Raw genomic sequence first — 27,408 nt, forward strand, 5'->3', positions numbered from 1 at the left:
ATGTATGGTATAAAGGTAAAGGTATAAGTTTCATTTTAATAAATTACATTTTACTAAGTTACATTACATTACTAAGTTAGTTTACTAAGTTAGTGTTTGTGATTAAGTTACATTTTACTCAGTTACATTTTTTACTAAGTTACATTTTATTAAGTTACATTTTACTAAGTTACATTTAACTGAGTTACACTTTACTCAGTTACATTTTTTACTAAGTTACATTTTATTAAGTTACATTTTACTAAGTTACATTTTACTCATCATTATGTATAGGTAGATCGACATAATATTAATAAACCTGTAAATAACCAACTGACTCACCAACAAACAACTCATCATCTACACTCTGTAAACAAACAACAGGACGTCCAGATACAACCATGTCACTGACCACTGAGCAAAATTAAAACAACAAGGTTCCATGTATGACATAGGACTTTGTTGAACTTTGTGTGGAGTTTTTGAAGATCAATATGGTTCTAACTACCAAATAGAACCTTCTTTAATTAGGATTTTGGTCTTTCTGGAAATGGAACGTAATTGTTTTGCTTATATAAAAAAAACTACCCACAATTCACCATTACAACTTTCATAAACAGCTGTAAAATGACAAATAGAACCATAATGCATTAAAATCTCAATTTTGACAAAAATGTCAGTTAGAACCCTAATGCTCCAAGCCTGCGTCTTGTTAAAACTTAGAAGTAACTGAAACTGAACGTTCTGAAAGTTCCCGTTGCATTATTTTGTAACACTGAAACTGTAACAGAAAACGGGAACGGGCTGTGGAGCATTTTGACGTGCGAATAGTCACTTCGAACTCGTTCATTATTGGTCAGAGGGAGGAAGGGAGAGGACTGAAACTGACTGAGGGAGGAGAGTAGATTCATTAGAGAGAGCGAAAGCAGAAGCGTCCCACTTCCAATTCCAAAGCCCACCCTATTCCTATTGTCAATATTGTCCAAGTCGAAGTGTCAACCAATGAACCAATTATTGTTTGTCTAGGTTATGTTTATTATGTTGGAAATGCTACAATTATTAATTATCCGAGCTTAAAACTTGACCTTTTACTGGTAAGGTATACCCAATACTAGGCCTAGGCCTACTTTTATTCAGTAATTTACTGGATTTGCTTTCTTAGGTTTAACTTATGTTTTTGTTTGACATTGTATAGAGAATAGACTACATTCATAACGTATGACTTAACTTAAACTTACCAATTTCAAGATTCATTGAGCCTTTCAGTAATATTTACAATAGGCCATGTCACTGAGGATTTGGATGCCTAAGTTAAGTGATGATTTAAAAAAAAAATCTAATATAGGTAAAAACAAATGCTGCAGAGGTGGAATAGGGCCCACCTAAGTAGTCCTATTGTTATCAAACAGGTTCATAGCTAAACCAAATTTACACTTAGACCCTTGTCTAATAAAATAAAACATTAGGTTTAAGCTTAGGCCTATGCTGTATGAGGAACACTCAACTTAAATTTGAAGCTTATTATTTTTGGGCGTTGCTGCCTACTGGATAGCGACTTCTGTGCAGGAGGGACAGATCCGACAAAACTTTGATGAGCTGGGATCGTTTTCCTTTTTAAGTGTTTGTGTTAAGTTTCTTCAAAAATTATTGAACTAACTGTATAACTTACTAGCAAAGTAAACATTTTAACATAGGAAAATAAATGTACGGTATTCATTGCGACTTACGTGACCATGGGAACCTATATAGATTTATATATCACCAGAAACTAGATTTTTATCTGCAAAAATTTCTCCGTGCTCTAAATATTAACGGAACTAAAACTTACGGCCATTTAAAGTTTTGTTTACTTATGTAAAATGACTAGGCCTAACCTAACTTATTTGTTAGCCTACGATATTTCCTCACAAGAAAATTTATATCTTACGTTAATTCTAAGTGATTAAAGTAACTATTAGAGTATTAGACTCACTTTTAACCTCAAAATAACGGTGGAAATATTTTTGGAGATCACGAATATTAACTTAAGTAAGATAGTTTAATGTTTTGATTTATTCTATTTACAATCTTGCCTGCCTGCAGTCAACTGAAATAAAATGAAAACTGATCACTGAAGAGAAGAGAAGAGGATAAAATATAAGTGAATGCAAAGGCATTCAAACTACATGTTTTATAGACATCTAAAACACAACTGAGCACTGAATTTTTCATATCTTACTAGGCATGTGTGGAAGGCAAGTTGGGCTTTGGATTTGTGGCTGTATTAAGTGTTTTGAAGTTAGGTTAGATTAGGAAGGTAAAGTGTAGGTTATAGCATAGACTAACCAACACAAGTAGACTTCTCATCCCAATGTAAATTTTGAAGCACGTTTTTCGTGTCTAGTTCATGTACGTGACACAAAGATGCTAGTGTCGATGAAACTTTGTTTCAACTATTTTAGGGTTAATTTCTTGATTTCTGCTTTACTGTTTGGTTATATAACTAGGGGACAAGTTATTGTTTATGATTAGATCGTATTATTTGGTTAAACGAGGTTTTAAATGGCTGTAATAACGGGAAACAAATTGTAAACAAAACACGACCTCTACATAAACCGTACATGAACTAACAATAAAATTGTCTTCAGCTGTTCCATAAGGATGAGAAATCTACTAAGGGAGTATGTTTTATTAGCGAATTTCCCTATAGGGAAGTAGCTATTACCGTAGGTGGCACGGTAAGACCTAGACCCGGGACCGATTTACTTTTTCATTTTGATGTCCCCAGAGACCAAAAACACTATTCGTTCAAATTTTTATATATGTATATATATATATATATATAGACTTATATATATATATATATATATATATACGTCCGTGAACGCGATAACTTGAGTAATTTTTGTCCGATTTTGATGAAATTTGGTTTAAAGGTGTAAAGCGGGATAAACTTGAATGAGTTCGCGAACCAGCACGATCGGACCATGGGAACGGGGCTTTACGGGGCGTTTTATGGGGTAAAAATTGGTTTTTCTCACTTTTGACCCTCAAAACACAAAATTTCCCAATTTCTCTTTAGACCTTTTTAAAGAGCTTAAAAAAACAAATAATTTAGTATATAAAAGTATTTTTGTTCGATTATTAGTAACGGAGAAAATTAAAAAAAATTTAAATTTAAAATTCCCATGTTATTCTTATGGAGAATATTGTCAAATGTTGTAGTTTGCTTGTTTATGAATATATTTTGATCAAACTTGGCAAATTTATTTATTTTGTACTAAGCTATCAATATTTTACTCAAAAACACACTTTATTAGTTTCCTTGTAGCAGCAAACCTAGGTACTCGTTAAACCTAATGTTATTAAAATATATTTAACTGAAAATCAATTCAGACAAATGGAAATTCGCTTAGTCGGCAGGTTTGCTGCGGCGGGGGTATTTATGGTTATAGTGAACAGAGTTGATCATTTATAAGTATTACACACAGGCTGTTTTGTGCTATTGAAATAGATAGCCTAGTAAGTTAAAAACAACAAAATAACAATTTGCTTGCAACATAAACTTTTTTTTAAAAATATTGATAGGCAAAAAATATAGCCTACTCAGCCCATCCATATTAATTTAGGTAGAACTTTAAACAAGTGCACAAACCTCAAACTGGATTTTCAAGTCAATAGAAATATCATCATTATGGCAAAAATTATGTTAAAAATCTTGGAAATTGTTGGCCCATGCAGTAAACATATCTCACCATGGTTAAATTGTAATAGACTGAGTAAGTTACGTTCTCTCTCTATTCATGTGAGACGAGTAACTGTGTAGTACTACTAGACCCATGGGGATTGATTTAGGGCTCAATTAGGCTGCACTTAAGTATCTGTTCTACACTAATTTGAATGAAAAATATCGATATATAGATTATTCGATATATCATTCAAAAGAGTGTAAGAAAGATTACTAAAGTACAGTCCTCAATTAATCAATTCCTGAGAGCCTGCACAATTTTTCTTGCTTTAATTTGTTTCCAACATCTTACAGAGGTATCTGATGAAACTTCATGAAAACTTAGCCTCTGATACACACTGAGTTAGAAGAATATTAAACATGTGCTTCGGACCATTGAAAAGGATGTGTCATTGGGGACCAATTGCTGCATTTGGTAAGATTTTAATAATGTTTCAAAACATAGTCTAGTATACTATGTTAGTGTCTATTTACATAGTAAATCAAATCAAATCAAAGCTTTATTTTCCAATAGACATTCCAAATGCATGTGGAATGGTCAATGAAGGTATTATGTTGGTAAACATTTGTCAAGGAAGAGTACAATAGAGATGTAGAGTACAAGGTCAAATTAAAAGATACAAAGAGAATATAAAATGCATGCAGATGAGGATAGCTATAAGAGAAAAAAAGTACAATCATTACTCAATATTGTAAAATATAAGTGAATGCAAAGGCATTCAAACTACATGTTTTATAGACATCTAAAACACAACTGAGCACTGAATTTTTCCACTGAGCTAAAATTATAACTGGAGGTAGCACTGCCATGGCAGAAGTCTGTCAAAAGCGTGTCGCTGATTTTGTTAGGTTGGTATAGCAGTAAGTTTTCTTATCATAGCAATGACATGGCTTCTTATAACTAGGTTGGTATAGCAGTGAGTATTTTTGTCATACTTGAATACTTTTAATACTTTAATAATTTTCTTTGAAATGGCGACCATACAAAGTAGGTATTTTAAGCCAAGTATAATAATAGTTATAGCAATAATATGGCTTCTTATGACACCAGACTCACGCAAACATGGCGGCTGGCGACACGCATCTTTGACATTCAGTGCTACCTCCAGTTAGAATTATAGCTCAGTGAATTTTTCATATCTTACTAGGCATGTGTGGAAGGCAAGTTGGGCTTTGGAAAAAACAGCTGTTGGTTCAGTAAACAGCAATTTGTTAAACATTTATGCTCTTAAAATTTTACAAGTTTTTCACGATAAAAGTGTTTATATAGTTTATTTTTGTAATATATGAACTGAAGAATTAGATGAGGAACTCAATTTACCCATAGTAAGTTTGCAACTCTCAGTAAATTAATAGATTTCAAAGTTTGAAGATTGTCCAAGGTTCATTAACCAAACTTTTTGTGAGTTAGTATTTTGTTTCTTTTGTTTTGTTTGGTTTTAATACCAAAACATATGGTTCTTATGAAAAGGGTTATAATCAAAAGGATACAAAATTAATAGTAGGCCTAATTTGAAATCAAATATAAAATGAAACAAAAAAGTATCATTCCAATGTTATTAATGTTTTTATTGCTAAAAATGACCCTGGTTTGTCAAACAAGAGGAAAATTTCTGAAAAAGCAAGCAATGGATCATCATATCTTTGAAATGGATAGAGTAACGTTTAACTATCTTTCCTTTATATATACACACACAAAATCAAAAACTAAAATTCAGCTAAGTAAACTTAAGTACAAAACAAATAAAAAGTACTGGACATTGCTGCTTAAGAATGAATCATTTGAAGCAATACACTTAGTCAACACAATTGTGCTTCTTATGCTTTTATGTGGTGATATACACCAAAATCCAGGTCCTACAGGAGAAAATATTACAAAAGAACAATGTCCTTTCCGTCTTAAATCATTTACTAGATTAGAATCACACATTAAAGCCTCACATAAGGACCAAGCATTAACTGACAAATCAAAGGTATCTTTGCAAAATGGGTCTATACAAAAAGTCACTTACAGTTACAGTCAAGAACCTGGCCCTTCATCTACAAATGAATTTGCTGTAGTGATACCTCCTTCGCGTGATCCTAAGTACACCAGACCTTGTTTGAAATATTACGATGATAATGATAGTGACTCAGAGTCAGATTTTCACACGTCACTCAAACCTAATAACCAATTGACTGATAACCTTACAAACAATACAACAACACAAACAACACAACAAACAATACAACACACAACAACAATACAATACAAACAATATAACAATACAAATAATATAAATGGCATGAAAAGCATTGAAAACTTTGAACAAAATACTGACATTGTTCCAAGTAAAAAGAAAAGTATAACATGCCCCCATTGTGGAAAATCGGTAAAAAGTCTAGTTATTCACATAAGCAGAGCCCATGCAACAGTACATAGAGATAAAATAATTGAAAAATACGTTGATGACTTACAAGAAAAGGTTACCCACAAAGTTAAAACCAAATCAAAAGACACTGACTTTCAAAAAATGTTGTGTGATTGGGAAGAAAAATTCGATAAAATAACAGATCTAGATAACATTGAACAGTTGAATCAAAAAATGAACGAGTTTACAACATTTTTAGCTTCAGCCGTAAACTATTTGCCTGGACCTAAACACCCTGCAATGAAGTATTACAACTTAAGAAAATCAAACCTAAGTTTGAATAATGGTAAAACCTATAAAACCTCAAGCAATCCAATGCGAGCTTCAAAAAGAGAAAAGTCTAAAAGAAAAGAAAAATATTTGTACGAAAAAGCACAATATCTGTATTATAATCAAAGGCGAAAAGCTTGCAGGATGGTTATGGGATCTGGCGATGTATCTTGTAAGATATCTACAAATGATTTGTACAAGGAGTTCCACAATCGTTTTGCTAAGCAAAATACATCAGTTAGAGATCACTACGAAAACACACAATCGACAACTTTTAATGAAGAAGAAGACTTTGAAGAAATAATTGTCACTGCAGAAGAAATGATGAATGCTATGAAATCAATTGCTGTTGACACTTCTCCTGGTGTAGACAAAGTGTTAATGAGAGTTATAAAATGTAAGAAAGTGTCGGTTATTTTGGCAAAGATATGTACAATCATGATGCTAAAAGGTTGGGTCCCTGATTGTTTTAAACTTGTAAGAACAGTTTTAATTTACAAAGGAGGTGACGTTAAAGATGCTAAAAACTGGAGACCTATATCTATTTGCTCTGTCTTACGAAGAAGTGTTGAAAGAGTTCTAGATAAAAGACTGAGAGGTCATATACGTTTTAACCCAAACCAAAGAGGTTTTACTAGTACACCAGGAACAACAATCAATGTAGAAATAGTGAACTCAATTTTAACAAAAACTAAGACAGAGGAAAAAGATGTTTCATTGGTTTTTCTAGATATTAACAAAGCTTATGATTGTGTTGGGCACGAACACCTAGTTAAAACGCTAGAATCACATAACATTCCTAGGAAGTTAAAAACTTTGATAGCAAATCTTCAGTTAGACAACCAAACTATTATTGAAACTGGTGGAAGTAAAACAAAAGCGATTCCCTTCAAACGAGGGTTACTACAAGGAGCACCTTTATCCCCTACGCTGTATAATTTGTGCACAGATTTCATTTTAAATGAACTAAGTGAAAAAGAAGTTCAAATGGCTTACGGATACGAACTTCTGCCGGATTTAGATAGACTAACCATAATGGGATTTGCTGATGATTTAGTTATTATTGGAAAAGACAAACAAAGTGTTGCAACCCTTACTTCAATGGCCATTAATTTACTTAATTCGATCGGACTAGAAATAAACCCCAACAAATGTCAGTCTATCGTGATTGAAAAAGGGCTTCTAGTTGAAAGTAATATCTGGTTAGATGGAAACTTATTCATAAAAAGTATTTCAGATAGTGAAAACATAAAGTATTTAGGTGTTAACTTTTCCCAAGGGATCGTTTTTAATAAAGAAAGAATAATTAAACAATTCAAATCCCAATTAGAAAGACTAACATCGACTACATTACTTTTGTCAAGCCAAAAGTTTAATATAATTAATCAATGTATATGGCCAACGTTAATATATCCATTTCAAAATGCTCCACTCCATAAATTACCAGTAGCATTTTTAACTGACTTGGACAAACTGGTTAAAAGTAGTGTTAAAGAAATATTAAGCTTACCAACTGACACTCCAGATTTTATGTTATATAGCCCAAAAAAATATAAAGGACTTGGATTAATCAAGGCTCAATGGGAAGCATATATTCAACAACTTAATTCTATACAAATACTCAGACGGGTTAAAAATTGTTATACAATAAATGAAGACAAATTTAAACGGATAGAAACAATTTGTTTAAAAAAATTACACCTAGAAGAAATTGATCGCAATCAAACAATAAATACCCAAAAATTAAGAAATGACTTAAGAGAAAAAGAGTTTGAAAATTGGAAAAGCTTAAAACAGAAGGGTAAAGGTGTTGAACTTTTCAAGGACTATACTCCGGGAAATAAAAGTATTATTAATAAAGAAGGCTTGTCAGAATCTGAGTGGAAAGACAGTATAAAAATGATTGCAAATGTGGTGCCAGTGCGTGTTCTCCACGGCAGAAGTCAGGGCAATAACCGCTGCAGGCATGCCTGTGGTGAGATTGAAACCCTTGCACATGCCCTTGGCTTCTGTCCGTTTGGTGAACTTCTAAGAAACACAAGGCACCACAAAATAAGAAGTATCATAGCAAATGCCTTCCGAAAAAGGTATAATACATGGGAAGTGCAAGAAGAAGTACACTGTCTTTCTTCTAACGGAAGCACCAGAAGAGTTGATATTTTATTGATTGAAAGAGAAACTAACAAAGGCATAATTCTCGATCCTACAATTCGATTTGAAATAAACATAAATCAAGCTAACGAAGTAAATGAAGAAAAGAAAAAAATTTATGATTCTACCTTTGAATATTTCAAGCAAAATTTTAAAATTTCGAAAATTGAGGTGATTGGATTGTTTATTGGTTCTAGAGGAACATTATCAAAATTTTTTGTGAACTTTTGGAAACAATATGATTTGGACAGATCCTTTTTGAAAATTATTATTCATGAAACATTAAGAGGTTCATTGGCCATAATGAGAAATCATCTATATGGAAAACATCAAAATTAATCAGTCTTATAGCTGTATAATCCTTCGATATTTTATGTTTACTATTTTTCTGTGTCTTTGGCAACCTTATTTTTTAAGGCAGAGGTATTTATTTTTACAAATAAATTCTTTTCTCTAATGGTTTAGGAAGTTCTAAAAAATCGTCAAGTTTGTAGAATGGGTTCTTTACTAGCCACATATGAATTTTAGCTTTAAAAACTTTGTAAGGAAGTGATAGCAATTTGTTGGGCAATTTATTTAGACATTTTAGGCCCAGAATTTTATGACTTTTCTTTGTTTTGCTCAGTCTAACATGGGGTATATCAAATTGATGTCTGTTTCTAGTTTGAAAATCATGAAAATCACTCCTTATGGCATGTGAGTCCATTTCCTTAAAACTAGTTAACCTGATATTAAATATATATAAATTAATAACGGTTAAAATATTAAATTCAATAAAAATGGGACGACAATGTTCCTCAGGATCAACCCTAGCCATTATGCGCAGGACCTTTTTTTGTAATATTAAGACATCGGAGACATGAGAACTATTACCCCAAAAAATGATACCATAGTTCAAGGCAGACTGAAATAAAGCAAAGTAAACTGATCTTAAGTAACTAATAGGAACTAAATCATTAAGCTTACGAAAAAGGCAAATATACTACTTAACCTAGTACAGAGTTGCGTTATATGATCAGACCAAGTCAGTTGTTTGTCAATATGGACAACCAGAAACTTTACCACATTGGACAGTTCAGCTTCAAGTAAGACCTATATCATGTAGAGGTCTTAGGCAAAATATGACTGATTGGGTTTTGTCTTTATTCAAAAGAAAACTATTGGCTGAAAACCACTCGGCAGCAGTATTGACTTAGACTGTTGCAGATTCTGATGACAGTCTGTTGCTGATTGCAGATTTGACTGTTGTTATTGACTTTGAGTAGTTAGTTTTGTATTCCTAAACAAAAAGGGCTAAAAAGGCTTTTTCAATAAAGTGGACCTTATACTGTATGGATGGATAATGAATTTAATTTAATGTTTACAAAAAGAATATTATAGACTTTTGGTTTTAATATAGATACAAGTTTAAGTTACTATTACAACACATGAAGTTCTGATTCGAAGGTCTGGTAGAGTATGTATGAGTATGGCCATACGTTTCTTCTGATGAAAGATAGCTTCTTCAAAATAACAGTTTTCAGAGTTCAAAGTTTCACACATACACAATTTACATTCAAATTAAAGAAGTTAATAGGTTAGCTATTATTATTTTACTAGAACACACACTTTATTAATTTCCTTGTAGCAGCAAACCTAGGTACTCGCTAAACCTAAAGTTATTTAAATAGATTTAATTGAAAATTAATTCAGACAAATGGAATTTTGCTTAGTTGGCACGTTTGTTGCGGCAGGGGTATTTTTAATTTGTACTGTTGTATTGTTGGGCACATGAAAATTTTGTAGGCCTAATCTACTCTCTCTCATACTCTGTTACATTGATCAGCTGGCATGCCTAATAAATACTTAACAGTTGCCTTGCTGTTGATACTACAGTAACTTATTACATAAAGCTAAATTAATAATGACCAGTGTACATGTTGCTCGAATTTGAGCAATTAATTGCAAAGTATTACAGGAGTTATTTAAAAACAAATAACAGTCATAATTTCCGATGAGTTTAAAAGAGCCAACTCAAAGATTGTGTAACTAATGAAAATACTCACAACGTCCTTACCAGTTCGATATAATCAACATTTCTTGTAAATAGGCTATTTTATCATTTTTCAAAAGCGGATCTTGTTCACTCATAGCCTGGCGTGGTACCACCATTGTTGCCAGTATGTTTTTTTCACATTTCATTTTTTTTTTAATAGCAATACAATTTGTTCACATTACTTAAGGACTACCTGATTTCCTGCATAACCTGTCTGTCAAAATTTATTGTATTTTCTTCAATTGGCATTCTTTTAGTTAGCTGCTGTAATAAATTCAATTATACCACCTGCGAAATTAAGAGTTAAAAGGCCTGATGTTGTTCAGATATTTTTTTTTATTCTAAAAAAAAGAAAACATTCTCTCTATTTCTTCTAGGCTACTTGATGGCGTTCTATGGCTTTTCTATGTTTCCATAGTTTAAAAATCTTGTCTTTCGAGGATTGCTCTAGTGCAAGTGTAAAGAAAATACAGTACTGGGTAAATTCATTTTTCTTATCTGGTGAAATATATTAAATGGTCCAGGCTTTCTCGATTTTGTTTGTTGTAATATGTATGCAAACCCAAATTCAAATTGTAAATATTTAATTTCAATCAAATCAGTAAATGTTTGTACCTGCTTTTCCTTGAGTTGCATAAATAAATATTTACAGAACAATTATATTATCTAGCTGATTATAATGTAAGCAAATATATTCTTCATAAGGATAACATGGGTACACTGGGGCAGAGCCCAAGGGACTTAAAAAAAAAAAATTTAAGGTCAGTTTGCAAATCTACGCGACATGTTCTTTCCAATGATACGTGAATGGTCAAAATCGGATTAGAAATGGCGGAGGAGTTCAAAGGACAAATTTTGTGTGGTATTTACATTTCAACGGTGTAACACCAATTTACAATTGAAAGCAAACTTAGATAGCTAACAAGAGAAGTTGAAAATAACATACAATGCTAATACAAAACGATGACAAATATGGACTGTACAGGAATATTGAAATAAAAACATGCAGTAACAACTTTGCCGCAGTGACAGTACATGCATAACACGATGACAAGATATGTGAGACGGTTTCGCAAAATGATTTATAAGAACAAGGGTGCAAGCTAATAATAAATGCAAAAATGGCAATGTTAACAAAACAATAGTGATGACAGGACTGTATGATCTAGTGCGACAGCAATGTATGTAATAGGCAACAGACTAAACTAAAAAATATCGATGTAAACCCACCCGCTCATATACCTCATCTAACCTCAAAATTATGTGTAATATTTGATTTGCTGAAATCGTACAAAATATTGACAATTCTGTTGCAGTGATTATCAAGCTTGTCACCCTGATGACCATTCACGCATGCAACATGTGGTGGCCGCCGTACAACAGTGTTGGAGGTTTTATCAACAAAGCCGTGTTTTTGTTGTTCAGTGGACTCACACTGTATAACCTCATCACCGCCATCTTTGAGGGGCCGGGATACGTACCCCTCAAGTGGGTTCCGGTTAGTTGCATTTTTAGATCACTTTCTCGTTAGTCATAAAATATGTGCATCATGGTAAAATTCTGTAGTGTAGACTTACTATACTGATGGTTATAGATATTCTAACAACAAACAATAATATAAGTTTTAAACACTCTCACAAAAATGATTTAGACTCTTTCTGAGGGATCAAGAAAGTGTGATCAAAAATACTAGGTATCTAGGTATAAAAAATACCACTTTCTAACTAGAATATAGTTATAAAATCACATTTTTCTAGGAGTCTAATATTTTGTGCTATGCAAGGGTGAAGGAACAGAAATCGGGGAAAACTTAACCGATAAAGTTGTGGATGGTTAAATTAGTGGTTGTTGGGGCTGTCCAATTTATGATATGACCAGCTTTATAGGGCTAAGAGCTTGTTGAAAAAAATGACCCACCATTTTTAGCTGTCTGACAGTTTGAATTTCGGAATAGGATTAATTGAGTCAAAATTGTTACCTTTAGACATTTTTCTAATAATATGGAACCCTGTCAAACATTATTGCCAAATTTGAACCCTCTAACATTTTTGCATGTACTTTACTTTAATACTTTTTATTTTCAATGAAATGGCGACCATACAGAGTAGGTATTTTAAGCCAAGTATGAATGGAGATAAGTGTAGGATGAGTGGCGCGATCTTGTAGTCTTGTTAGTGACTAAGGCCGACATATTCCTTAGACACAGTGTTAATTAATAGACCATACTGCTAATGGCAACTAAGGGGCCTACAGTTTATAGTTTAATCCGAACCAAATTTTTGCCTTTGGTATAGACGAATTGGTCTAATTATCAGGATAGTACAGCAGATAGTCGTAGCTCGTGCGGACGTTAATCCACACCAGGGAGTATTGCATCCACAGTGCATGCCTATTAATATGACCTCCTAGTAGCTGGATTACAGGACGACGCCACCCGTCCGAGTCTAGGACTTTTGTATTAAGAACTGCACAAAATTCATTCACTTACCAAGACATTTCCCTTAAGACTAACATGGGGGGAAATTCAAAATCACTGTGGTGTTTAAATGTGACTTTTTTAATTTTCTGAGGGCATCTAGGCCCCAGACCAACAAATAGCCCAAATTCCAAATCCCAACTCTTTTAGAAGTAGCTTTATCTAGATTTTGTATCCTTGAGTTTATGTTTGGATTATTATTTGTCAACGTTGTATTTAATTTTCAGGAGGATGTGAGGGATGAAGCTTATCTGCAGTTTTGCAAAACTTGCCAAGGCTACAAAGCTCCTCGGGCCCATCACTGTCGGAAATGTGAGTAAAAGTGAAATTGATCAACTGTAAGATGTTCTTAATCATCTAACCTCTTTCACTATTAGTAATAATCAACTCAAACTGCCACGTCGTTTCTGAAACATACGATTAAATGTTACAAATAAGGTTCTAACATTTCTAATATAAATTTTGGTAGGTGAAATATATATACTTTTGTATATTTAGGCCGGCCGCACACCTGATACAGCACGGCACGGCAAGGCAAGGCGAGACGTCTTTGCCTCGCCTTACCGTGCCCTTGAGATGCATACGGCACGGCACGGCAAGGCGACTTGAGCACCCACATGGTCGATCCCATGGTTTCAATAAAGTGAGATACTGTGTGTTATGAGGTTGTTTGTACATTTTGTGACACTTTGTACTACACATTTTGTGAGAATGGATGCAGAAGGCGAAGAAGAGGCTGCTGCCATCGCTGCTATATGGTACCATTGACTGTTGTGTTTATATAGTCAATGATGGTACCTAATGAATGTAATGGATGATCTCCCGAACAGAGAATCGTTGGTGCATCCCATCAACCAAAAAAGGACTTGAAACCATTCATTGCAGAACTAAGAGCAGATCCGGAAAAAATTTATAATTACTAATCGTTGGAAGTGCACACTGATTTTGACAGGGGCTGTCACTGCGCTGAACATGGTGTCGATCCTCGCGCATGCGCATATCGTTTTGCCACAAGCCTTTTGCCCGAAAGACGAAAATTGAAAAGGCAGAACAAAGCGCCGTACGGCGCTGTTTTGCCTTGCCTTGCCGTGCCCAATGATGTGTGCGGCACCCCCATTTGAAATAATAGAAATCTAGTCGCATAAGGCGCCTTAAGGCAAAACGTCGCGCCGTGCCGTGCCGTGCCGCATCAGGTGTGCGCCCGGCCTTACTAATCCTCCTCTCAAACCTCTGTGGGTTGGTAATATTTAGTTTGTGTACACCAATGCATTTTTATATGTAAAGAGATATTGTAGTATCTGACAACATTTGCTTCACTTTTTCAACAACGCAGGAATGAAAGCATTTACATTGAGTATTTAAAACGGAAACTCAATTGAGAGATGTGAGAGGCTGAAATTCTCCAACAACAAAAAATATGAACTTAATTCTAAGTTAAATATATTTTATATATAACTTTTATTAAAATAGTAGCTTTACATCTCAATGCCTGCCTGCCATTCTGAGTTGAATAATAATGATCTTAAATTAATTACTGAGCCAAACCACATCCATATCACAGCCATTTTGATGATCTAATATTTCTAATGCATCTAATTATTAATTTAATAAGTAAAATACCTCCGCCGCAGCAAACCTGCAGACTAAGCGAATTTCAACTTGTCTGATTACATTTTTACTCAAATATTTCCATAAATAAGACATATTTATTCCCTATTTAAATAACATTAAATTTAACAAGTGCTTAGGTTTGCTGCTACGGGGGAGGTAAAAAGTGTTTTTTGACCATACGTGAATAGTATGGGATGAAATAAATAAATTTGCCAAATTTTATCAATATATATCCATAAACAAGTAAACTACAACAATTTTTATTTTCTCCATAAGAATAACATGGGAATTTTAAATTAAACTATTTTTGAATTTTCTCCGTGACCGTTAGGCATACAACAGCGCTTCAATATACTAAATTATTTCTTTTTTTAAGCTCTACAAAACGGTTTAGAAATAAATTGCAAAATTTTTTGTTTTTAGGGTAAAAAATGGGGAAAACACATTTTTACCCCATAAAACCCCCCATAAACCCCTGTTCCCATGGTCCGATTATGCTGGATCGCGAACTCGTTCGAATAAACGTAGGTTTACACATTTGTACCAAATTTCATCAAAATCGGATCAATTTTTGCTCGAGTTATCGCGCTAACGGACACATATATATATATATATAAATATATATATATTTATATATGAATTCGAACGGATGGTGTTTTTGGCCTCTAGGGACCTCAAAATGAAAAAAAAAATCGGTCCCACGTCCAGGTCTTACCATGAGTACTACGGTAATAGCTTATTCCCTATATGGGAAATTCGCTAAAACAATGAAAACTTCCACTCGTACCTTAAGGGTACGAGTTAGCTCAAAAGTATAATTTACATATTAAGCTGAAATAATGTATAGTTCCCTAACCCCTTAATCCCCCCCCCTTCATAAAAAAAATTAGAACATATTTTTAAATTACTTAAACCAAAGACAACTTATCAATTCGGTGACGAAGTCCAGCCTTGACCATGGCGCCTACACCCTCTTGACTATGGAACACGACTGTACTCTGTCTCTGCGCTTCCTACCCCCTCCCCAGTTCTCCAGCAATCAGCTGATCTTTACCGTCTGATGCGTCGCCGCTGTGACGCAAGCGTCACAAACTCTTAAGAAAAATCGTGTTACACATGCTACATATTTTATATATTCAATTATTATTTCAAAATTTAATTTAGCTTTTTGCCAATTTTAAGCTACTTGCAGTATCCATTGTAAAAGAGATCTCTTGTTGTTTGAATACAGACTATTTCAAATATTGACTCTAGCTAGACAATGGAAGCATGAGAGGCATTCTTATGCTTATGAGGCGTTGTTGATGTGAGTGATTGACATTTGAATTTGTTCAACGGTCCATTGATTTCTCCGGATAAGCGAAGCCAAGATTTCCCTGTTGACTTTGTCTCCGTCATTTACAAGATTTTCAAAATTTTGTTTAGTTGATTTATAGTGTTCAAATGTAGAATAAAATTTAAACTGGTACAAGTTTTCTAAGAAAAGTCTTATTTTTTAGGTTTATTACAAAATTCATTACTTCATGATGGGATTATAGCCTACGAATCATCGATAAATTATAAGAAATGGAGTGAAAATTAGCTGCTTATTAGGCATTTCCTACAATTGTGATCAACAAATAGTTTTGGCCCAAGGCATATTCAGACTGTAATTTTTGACATTCTGTTATAGTCATCTTCTGTTGAAGATTTTCATTTTTAGAGATGAAACTGTGTGTTTTTGTACATGCATTTTTGTAGTGATTTGTTTTGCTAACTTCAGCCTATTTTTTCATAATCATGTTTAGACGTTGATTCTCTGTATGCAATTTAGTAATAATAATTCTGTACCTTAAAACATTAAAAAGTGGAAAAGTTATGCCCACAAATAGCCTCCTTAGTATTATTACCTAGTTGGATATGTTCCAAAGTGTTGTACAGCACCATAGACTAACCGACACAAGTAGATTTCTCATCCCATTGTAAATGTTGAAGCTTGTTTTCGGGTTTTTTATTTTAACTAGTGTACATGTTGCTCGAAATCGAGCAATTGCAAAGAAGTACAGGAGTTCTTTGTAAACAAATAACATGTTTAAAAACGAATAACAGTCATAATTCCGATGATTTTCAAAGAGTCAACTAAAAGATTATTAACTAATGGAAATACTCACAATTTACATAACAGTCCTATTCCAGTTTAAAGGGTTAATTATTAACAATCAAACTGTCCATGGACGGGAAAAGGTAAGCTTACAAAGTCAACGTAAAAAGGCTGTCAGCGTTTATAAAGTACCATACCTAGAGCTATTTAGCCAGTTTGTAGACAATAAGGTGTAGGCTACTTTAAACTCTACAGGACAGAGTTAGGCAAAAACTGGCAAAATTCTGAAATGGTTTTATTTATCATAGACTTACTCATATGCCAAATCCTTAAAATAAAAATTCAATAACTAATAACTTATATCATTATACAAACCAATATCCAAAACTATACACATTTTTAATACAACATAATTTACACATTGACGGTTTACAATTAACATGCTCTTCTTCTCACTATTAATTTTTGCTTCACAACGGGAAAAGTCTGTTTAATAATCATTGAAATAGATTTACAATAAATAATCTATCATAAAGTTTAAGATTAAATAAACCTACCACATAGTTGTTTTTTTATCAGCTGTCTGAAATTGTGAAATATGTATTTGACAGTTCTGCTTGCAAATGTAAACATTGTGAATTTTCTCATGCTTCCATGGAGACAGATTTATAATATTTAATTTTTTGACAACAGCTGGAGTTTCAAAACAATGTTTGTTTCCCATGTTAATCTTATGGAGAAATACAAAACTTTAAAGGGCCCCAGGGCCTCACTCTCTAATTATTTCCCTAAAAAGAAAGTTTCCTGCACAACTTCACGTTATGCTCTTTCCAATGACACCAAAAACTTGTCAATTGGTTCAGTAGTTTCGGAGGAGTAATTGTCACAAAAATCCTGCTTGCGTATTAAATAAGTACTAGTGGTCGTCCTGTGGTCGAAACTCGACCAAAAATAATTAATGTACAGACTTCTCTATTTTCTCCCCACACTGTAAATAAAACATGTGATTGGGATTTCTTCCATTTGTTTTGATTTTCTGTTTAAATTTTGTTGTTATTTCGTCACCATCATAGCAACCCAGTTGGTCCATGTTAATTTTTTGAAGTTTTCAAATTTGTTTTTTGTGCTTATTTTTTAGCCTATTTTAATTTATAAAGGGATTCTGCACATCTACAGGCAAATATCTTTCTAACAGTATGCGTAGATTTCCCCTGCGATGCACACGAGCTGAGAAAAAAGGTTTTAAAGAAACATGCTTGCCTATTAATATATAGATAGATAGATTTTTAATTTTTTGTGTCTAGTTCATGGTGATACTGATCGCTAGTGTAAACAAAATTTGGTTTCCATTTAGGGTTAATTTCATTATTTTTGCTTTACTGTGTGGTTATATTAGGGTAGTTTTTGTTTGTGATTAGATTGTTTTATTTGATCAAACGAGGTATTACATTTCTGAAATAACGAGAAACAACTTGTAAACAAAACACAACCTCTACAGTGTACTGGGCAGAACTATTGAGAAAAATGGGCTTCAGCTGTTCCATAAGGATAAGAAATTACTGAGGGAGTTAGTAGATTTCTTTTTGTTGTTGGTTAGTCTATGTTTTTATCTATGACCGTACTTACTTACTCTCCAGAAGCAACGATTGTTGTTACTCTGTTGTAAGGTGGCAGGTGTGTTATGAAGATGGACCACCATTGTCCTTGGATCAACAACTGTGTAGGTCATCAGAATCATCTTCACTTTACAAGTTTCCTACTGTGCGCTGTCATTGGCTGTGCTCAGTCTACAGTCATTCTCAGCTGTACTCTCTACAGGGGCTTCTATAGAGTAAGCCTATATTTTAAAATGTTTATATAAGTGCAATAGGTATTTTTTATATTTTATTTATACCAAAGCCTGGTCCTTTTCCTACCTAATGTCGACTTTTGTAAGATTGCATCATTAATAAAACTCGTTTGGACTCAAACCAGCGACTTTCACATTTGGGAGCACTTAACCCAGCACTAGGCGGTCCAGAAAATGTTTTGATGTTCATAAAATGGCTGTACAGTCACTTCTTGTTTTCACAAGTGAAATTATAAATCACATTCTGATTTTTTATTTAGAGTCAGTCTTTGTAAACCATTTGGGTTGTAGGATTCGTAGTAAAATTTTAGTAATTGGCAAGATTTAATATTAACGCTTACGAAGTTCTAACTAATCCCATCATATGTTCGTGTCTAATACAGAATACAGCCTACACTTAATAGATAACCACATACTAATAATTTTCGGTAAATTTTACTATAAAACTTCCTAGTACCTACATAAGTCTTTTTAAATTTCAACATTGATGATCTGTTACAGATGTGGTACCTGTACCATGGCATCGAACCCCTTGTGACATTCAACATATACAGTTTAGTGTTTACTGTGTTTGCCCTCGGACTGTCAATAGGAGTTGTTCTTGCTGTCGGGATGCTGTTTTATTTCCAGGTAGACGGATTATACATTTTATTGGTTTCTCAGAAAAATATAATTTGCAATATACATTTGAAAGCCTAAACAGAGATTCAACGTATGTAATGTATCTAATGTATAATAAATGCACTAGACTTTTATTCAAAGTTAATAATTCAAATTTTTCTGTAGAGCATTTAAAACACTAAAATAAAACAAGGTGTTGCTCATTTAAGGTGCATACAAACCATGATTATAAAAAGGTTTTCAACAAAGCGATGAATTTCAAATATATGCACACCTGACACTAAATCTCTTGCTTTCGTTAATTCTTAATTTTACTGACATAAAATGGTGAATATATTTCAGATGCGAGCCATACTTCGCAACCGAACCGGAATCGAAGACTGGATCGTGGAAAAAGCAATACATCGAAGAAGGCCAGACGATTCATCATTTGTCTACCCATATGATTTGGGGTGGAAGAAAAATTTCACTCAGGTAAATTGGAAAAAATATTAGAGGTGTGCGGATATCCGAAAAATCGGGTTGGATTTGGTTCCGACTACTATATCAAACATACACATTTTTTGACACACAAATATACACAAACACAAACATTTTTTGAGAGTTTGGTGTATTTTTCTTAATCAATTTATATATTTGGTTGAGGTGTATGTACTTACGACTAATTCAAACTGTCCATCTAATCAAACTGCAAATATATATAAATACACAGGCCACAAAACATGTAACATGTAACGTTAACAATGTAAAGCTTTGAAAACTCACTATGGTTTGCTAAAAAAAACTTTCACTTGATGTGGTGCAGTACCGAAGTTATTAACCTCCTTTGGTTTAAATTTTTTTTTTAGTTTTCGAAAATCAAATTTATTTCCCATTAACAGTATTATTTGTAAGCAGCTTTTAATGTTAACATATTAATGACAGTTTGAAGAAACCACCTTTATCCAAACAAAGGTTTCTTATTTAAAAGATAACGTAATCTCTAAACAATAATCGGTACATATATCTAGCAAACATTCGAAAGAAATGTGACAAAAAACGCACAAATTTGGGGTTTTGTACGTTTGTAGTTTTATTTCCTAAGTAGGAAAAGTACCGATATCGTTGTCAAAATGTAAGTAAGTAGAAACCAAAAGTGACACATTGGATAAGCGAGTTTAGCTACATCTGTTAAGTTAAACCTCTGTTACAAAATCAGCAAAATCAGAAACATCTTCCAAGATCGCAGCAACATCCACGATCACCCACTGCAGTTGTGATTTTTTACTTTGCACTTAAACACAACTGTCCTTAATGCACCGTAATGAGTGGAAACCTTTGTAAGCTACGGTATTGGTGACGATGATTAAAAAAATGTAAGTTTCCTTGCACTAATACAACACTGATTCACGGTATGTTCCCCGGTTATCAAAACTCAAGAACAATCGTTTCACTTGCGATTAATTAAACCAGTTAAGTAAGGCACAAATTTTTAATCTCACTTGGTTTGGATGTGCTGACAAAACTTGATCGGAAATGGTTGCGGTATTTGTAAACAACTTTGAATGTAAACATATCAGTAACAGCTAGAAGTGAGAACTAATCCAAACAGCTGATCGTAATTTCATAAAATGTAATAGTAAACATTGGGAGAAATTTGACAAAAATCGAACAAAATTGGGTTTTTGGTGGTTTGTTATTTTGTTTTCAAAGAAGCGAGGCCATGTTTTTATAGCCAAAGACACTCTCACCAATCCAGTAAATACAGAAAAATGATTAGAACCTTGATCGGTACTCTAGTTTTCTAGGAGTAGGCCGCGTAAAATGACATTTTGGCGTTACAGGCGGAGTCACAGAATGGACAAACAGACAGACATACAGACAGAAATTGAGATAAGACTCGTTTCGGCTTTCTTAGGCTATAAAACGTAAAAATAACCAAAAACTGCATGATTCTAAGCAATTTAGAGACAAAACTGTAATTTTATTTATATAGATATTTAGAGGAAATAGTGAAAATAATAATTATTAATAGTTGCTAGCAGTGCTAATAAAACAAGTCTAGTGCAATGAATATGGATACAGCTTGTGTATTAATTATACATTTTATGTTTTTCTCCACACAACAATGTTTTAGCCGTTTTACAAGCGTTAATTGGAGGCTGAAAGCTACAAATTACTGTCCATGCCAGCTGTCACTGTCATTTGGGGACCGAGCAGGTTTTTGCAGCCCTTGGGCCAAAAATCAGCTGTTCGCTTGTATTTGAAGAACTTTTAATGGTCTAAAACTAAACCCAGCTGTCTTAGAACATGGGACTTTTAATAAATGATATCACTAGTTAACATGCATTCTTCACATTTTGTGTGTTGTCCTTGTAGTAAACCGTAATATTACTATTTTCCCTATGCTACCCCCTTTACATTTTCATCCCTCCACAATATTTCATCTTCCGAAATAGTATTACATAGGAAAAATAAATAGGTTTACGTACCTTACGTCGTCAATCATTTGTAGTCTCGGGCGACTAGTTTCAAAACAGTTGTTTCATTTTCAAGCCCATTTCGTCATACATAAATTAAAAGATTACAATGTCGTCGTCAATATTTACAAATTTAACATTTAACACAAACGAAGAACACGGGTACAGTAGAACCTTGATAACAAGACTCTCATAGGGATTATAAAATAAGACTTGTTATCAAGGTTGAGTTCTTATCAAGGTTTGCAATAACATGTGATTTGGGGTAAAATCATTTAAGGGTATTTGAAAATGACCCTTGTCATTAAGGGTGACTTGTTATCGAGGGTCCTGTTATCAAGGTTCTACTGTATATTTGATGAACAAAGCTACAAAACAATATCACAACCACATTTTAAATGAAAAACTCAATTTTGGATTAATATATTTGACAGGAATGAGGACATTAATAACAAAAGCACTCATCATCAGCTGTTTCACCCCCTCCAAGGTCAATGTCTCCAGACGGGCGTCGGGTAGTTAAGTCGTTTCCGTCGACTTGCGTGCGTGTTATGGCCGGCCACGCATTATTCTATTTTAATCAAATATATGCGTGTTCTTTGTGTGTGTTAAATGTTAAATCTGTAAATATTGACGGGGACATTGTGTTCTATTAATTTATGTATGATGAAATGGGCTTGAAAATGAAACAACTGTTTCGAAACTAGTCGCCCGAGACTACAAAGGATTGACGACGTAAGGTATGTAAACATAAACCTATTTATTTTGTAACAAATCAATCCTGGAGGCAGTACTGAATAAAGTATCACACTGTAGTATGTGTAGATGTGGTGTAATAGGTGGCGTCTCCATCTCAATGATTGATAATTGATGTGGTTTTATATATTTCAGTGAAATTGGTTGAAATGGAAATAACCAATTTTCAGTGTTTTCCCATTTATGTTGTTTAGGTGTTCAGCTGGGGTGGTGTCAACAGAGGGGATGGAATAACATGGCCTGTTGTAGAGGGATGTCATCAGTACTCACTTACTGTAAGTTACCTACCTCTTACCAAGGGACTTGGTAGTTACCTTACACAATTTTTTTAACCCTACATCTAGCGGCGTCGGCTGCTAGCCCGTGATGTGTGGGATGGCAGTGGTTATGGCCAACGTTTGTAGTGGTCTAATAAAACTGTCAATAACTATACTTTCATGAATGGAACATGCATAAAAGTTTATATATTCTGAATCAGCATTGAACAGCTCAGGGAACATTTTACATATAACTGTGTATTTTTGCAAGAATTTTTAGTTACAAAAAAAAAAACACAAAAGATTTTAGTTTGAAAAATGGAAATTTAAAATTTGATCTAAGATGAAATGTTTGTACAATTTTCTTTCCTAATAAAGATATATTTGAAAAACAATTACAATTAACAATTAAAGTAATAGAGTATTTGTTCTTGTATGGTGTTTTTCTTAAGGGGATAGTAGCTCAAAAATTCGGTTTTTATGTGTTCAATCCAAAGCAACTGGACTTTGACTTTCTCTTCGAATACAATAGAAGCTAGCCAAAAAAACTAACAAATGTTGCTATTCGTTACAATTTCTATTTGTTATTCCCAAGTATGCCTACACATTACAAAATCCTTAACTGAACAAAATATATTATATGCAATACTCCAAAAAGCTATAAAATTGTCTCATTGAAATTACTACTAAAATAATGGATAACTGTTATTTACTCAAAATTATATTTAAAATGTTTTTACGTGTGTTTCTTTTTACAGATAGAGCAAAAAGAACAAAAAGGAGAAAAAAGACAGAGAACTAGGGCATATAGCGTGGTTTACAGGTATTTCCCTATTTTGTCTCCTTTTTTAGATCTATTTTATTTTCAAAACGGTTTTGATGCACTTAAAATTTTACTGAAGTAGATAGCATGGTCATAAATTTTAACATGAAAGCGAATTTTAAGATTTCAGTAATTGTGTGTAAATAAAAAAAAACTAAGAGAACTAGAATTTGCCTTGGGCAACTGGTTTATCAAGTAAATTACACCCAAGTTATACTTTAACTTTTCAATACTAGTAGGTACACAGCTGTGTATTTTCATTGAAAGACAATCTTTTAAAAGACTTTTTGAACTCCTATTAAAAAAGACTCCCTTTTTAAAAGACCCTTTTGAAAGACCTATTACATAAGTTTTAACAAATTTAATATCAAATTCAACAGAGTTTTGTATTACTATTACTAAAACAGCATTTTTGTTGTGTATATCTTTGTCTGTGGTTTATACATTTTTTTTAAGGAATCACACTGTTCTTACTAAAAACAAATCTTTAAAAAGAGCAAAAACAACACCGTTAATGAATGGATGCTTGTCTATAAGCTGTTGGCAATTATTCCTAATTTACTGGTTCCATAAAAAAAAGTACACAATTCATTGTTTTCGTATTTCCAGGTCATCTGGACATCATGGTTAGTATTTCCAAAAAAATTCACTTGTTTTTAATTATTTACCTTTTCTCCCCAACAGGTGGTTCGGATTAGTGCAAATGTGTTAATTGGCATATTTGTAATATTGAATGCAAATGTGCAAATGTGTTAATTGGCATATTTGTAATATTGAATGAGCTACCTAAACAAAGGATGAAAAAATTATCTTGCTCTAAGCAGGTTCTAATATTTTAATAACCAAGAAAGCCAACATTGACCAATCCAGATAATTATTTCCTATGAAGACTCTGGTGTTTGTACGCAGGTATAGTGGGAGATGGTTGCCTGTAGTCCATGGCTGGAGGACATGCTGTAACATTCCATTCACTGATGAGGCCAGAATAACCTTGGAGCCAGGGGACTCTGTATTGGTGACTAGGTGGCGACGGTGAGTCTTGCGTTGAAAATAATCGTCCACATAATGCTTTGTCTTTTGGAAGGAAAAGAATTTGGCTATGGGGTACATTGTAGGAGAAGGAACAGATCGGATGATTCACTTAAGAGGTTACAATAAAAAAAAGTTAAATAATACAATTTGTAGTTTGTTATTTAGTATATTTTATTTTTACTCTCTCTACAAAATATAAACTGGCATTAACGGTGAAAAGTGATATCTGTCAGAAGACTGCAATGTAAAGTACAGGCTTCATCCATTCACATAAAATTGTCCATCATTTTTGTTCTATTGATGAAAAATTTCATAAGTCTACAAATCTCATCATTCAGCTCTATTGAGTTAGACTAGCTTGTGTAAACCTTTTGTTTTAAGTAACCCCCAAAGAAAATTATTCTGTGGTGTGAGATCACATGCTCTTGCTAGCCAATATTGATCACTGAAATGATAGATTGCACAACAGGGAAACTTTGTATGGAATCATTTATCATTAGGCTGATCCTTTTACAGGGTGTCCACCGACTGGGAAAACCGGGAATGATGTGTGAATTTAGTATTTTACAGGGAATTTTCAATTTGCCACGATCGCGCATGAAGATGACGTTTCCGTGACCGCGGAAGACGACGATGACGTTTTTGTGACCGCGGAAGACGACGATGACGTTTTTGTGACCGCGGGAGACGACAATGATGAGAAGAACAATGTCATATCTCTGTGAAGGATCAGTCCTTAAAATGATATAATCATGCTCATATTGAATCACATATTAACTATGGAATTAGTATTTATGGTGGGACAAAGAAAAAGAATTTAAAAAGGATTTTTAAAATAAAAAAAAAAACAATCAGGATAATACATAAATTAAAATATAACCAGTCCGCCAAATCTTATTTTAAAGGGATGGGCATTTTTACAGTTCACGTATTATATATTTTTGAAACAATTAAATATTTTTTAAATATTGCTGAGGCTCAAGAATTGCCTGTGTATAACTATAATACAAGGGGTAAAAATTATTTAGCTAAAGAAAAACCAAGACTTGAACTTTTTAAAAATAAACCTTCTTATATTGGAAACTAGTTTTTTAGAAAACTTCCTAGCTTTTTAAAAAACGAAAAAGACAAATCTAAATTTATGAAAAAACTGAAGGCATTCTTACTTGACCTTGCACCTTACAAAATAGAAGATTATAGTAATTTCAATTTTAAATTATAGCCTATAGTATTTTGTTTAAATGTTTCTTATTGCTAATTTAGGTAGTAAGTAACAATAGACACTATTCATGTACGAAAATTTGTACTGTGTGAATAAAGACTCTTTAAATCTTGAATCTTGATGTTTCCGTACCCGCGGGAGATGACGATGACGTTTCCGTGACCGGGAATTATGCGTGAATTTAGTATTTTACAGGGAATTTTCAATTTGCCACGATCGCGCATGAAGATGACGTTTCGGTGACCTCGGAAGATGACGATGACGTTTCCGTGACCACGGGTGACGACGATGACGTTTTTGTGACCGCGGGTGACGACGATGACTTTTGCGTGACCACAGAGGAGGATTATAATCTTTCCGTTACCGCTGAAAAATATCAGAATTTTGTCACGACCACGAAAGACAGTGGTGATGTTTCTGTTACTGAGTGAGATTTTCAGCATTTTTCAGTTATTGCAGAAATCTATGATGGTGTTTCTACAACAGTGTTAGATGATCACAATATATCCTTGAGTTTGGTTTGACAAAAAATTTGAAAATTGCACACTTCTAGAAAGTTTTATTTTTTATATTATCTTCATTTACCTTTAACGTGGTATTTATTTAATGTGTTTGGAAGGGTTTAGAATTTAAATTGGCTACGTGAAACTTTTGTAATTTCTGCATTAATTATTTCTGTAGGTCACTTGAGAAACAACATATAACTAAAAAATTACATACTATATGAAGTACATAAAGACAGGGGTTGGTGTAGTAATCATTTCAGAAAATTTTGTAAAATTGAAATGATCAGTATTAAGAATCTATTTTTCAGGTGTAAGTACAACAATTAAAAAATTGTAGTATCGACATATCACTATTTTTTTAAAAGTTATTAATCAAATTCGGGTTTAAGGATTAGTTTTTAATTTTCGGATTATTTAATCAGTAGTATATAAAAATGTAATACTTGTGTCAGGCAATATTACAGTAATCAAAAATTTTGTTTCTTTAACTGAGAATGCTCTTTTCGATAACTAAAATAGCGAGCTGTGTTAGAGCTAAAACAGCATCGCGAGAGTTGGCGCAAAACACGTTGGAAAATTTACTATGAAAAGTACGAACTGAACTACCTGGATTTTTTTTTACTCATGAATTACTCATGATTTTTTCTGGTTGGCCTGGTGGACACTCAGAAGTTAGTTACTTTTTTTCCTCTACTAATGTTATATTTTTCTTTCACAGGTACTGGTTGTTTGGTGAGAGATCATCATCAGATGGGTCCAAGGCTAGGGGTTGGTTTCCAAGATGCTGCGTGGTCGAGATTTCCGCCTGTCCCGACAATGCAGATTTTCCACAAAACGCCAGCACCAAGAAAACGCAATAGAATATTCCTCTATGGACTGGTTTTTATGTACCTGATGTGAAAACTGTCGAGTGTTCGTATGTTTGTGTAAGGAAGTACTTATTTAGCAGTTGCTTGATTGTAGATTGTAAGTAATTTTTGGCAATTATGTAACTCAGTACCGTAGAGTCTCCATTGTCCAACATAAATCGGCTGCTACAAGGATAAGGGGGTAACACAAGAAATTACCAAAACAATTGTAAACATGTTTAAAGTTAATTTTATACGTTTAAATATGTATGTACAATCTAATAAGTATTTTAAA

The 27,408-nt window shown here is 33.4% G+C and overlaps 1 protein-coding gene across 3 annotated transcripts; it reads left to right on the forward strand.

Annotated features, from left to right (window-relative positions):
* The first annotated feature begins 950 nt into the window (after nt 1–950).
* Nucleotides 951–27,408, forward strand: LOC128987022 (palmitoyltransferase ZDHHC6). 3 transcript variants are annotated; one of them, XM_054407676.1, is made up of 11 exons: nt 951–1,073; nt 4,001–4,121; nt 11,890–12,071; nt 13,277–13,361; nt 18,408–18,571; nt 19,091–19,219; nt 19,553–19,684; nt 22,620–22,700; nt 23,441–23,505; nt 24,415–24,537; nt 26,984–27,408. In XM_054407676.1, the coding sequence occupies exons 2-11, from the start codon at nt 4,067–4,069 to the stop codon at nt 27,123–27,125; spliced, it is 1,158 nt and encodes a 385-aa protein (XP_054263651.1). In that variant the 5' UTR covers nt 951–1,073; nt 4,001–4,066; the 3' UTR covers nt 27,126–27,408. The 3 variants fall into 3 exon arrangements, with proteins under 3 accessions (XP_054263651.1, XP_054263650.1, XP_054263652.1); XM_054407675.1 differs by lacking the exon at nt 951–1,073 and adding an exon at nt 2,210–2,275; XM_054407677.1 differs by lacking the exons at nt 951–1,073; nt 4,001–4,121 and adding an exon at nt 4,904–5,032.

This window comes from Macrosteles quadrilineatus, unplaced genomic scaffold, assembly GCF_028750875.1.
Source record: "Macrosteles quadrilineatus isolate MER2022 unplaced genomic scaffold, UCM_ALF_1.0 Scaffold_2__2_contigs__length_208266976, whole genome shotgun sequence".
NCBI classification, from domain to species: Eukaryota; Metazoa; Arthropoda; class Insecta; order Hemiptera; family Cicadellidae; genus Macrosteles; species Macrosteles quadrilineatus.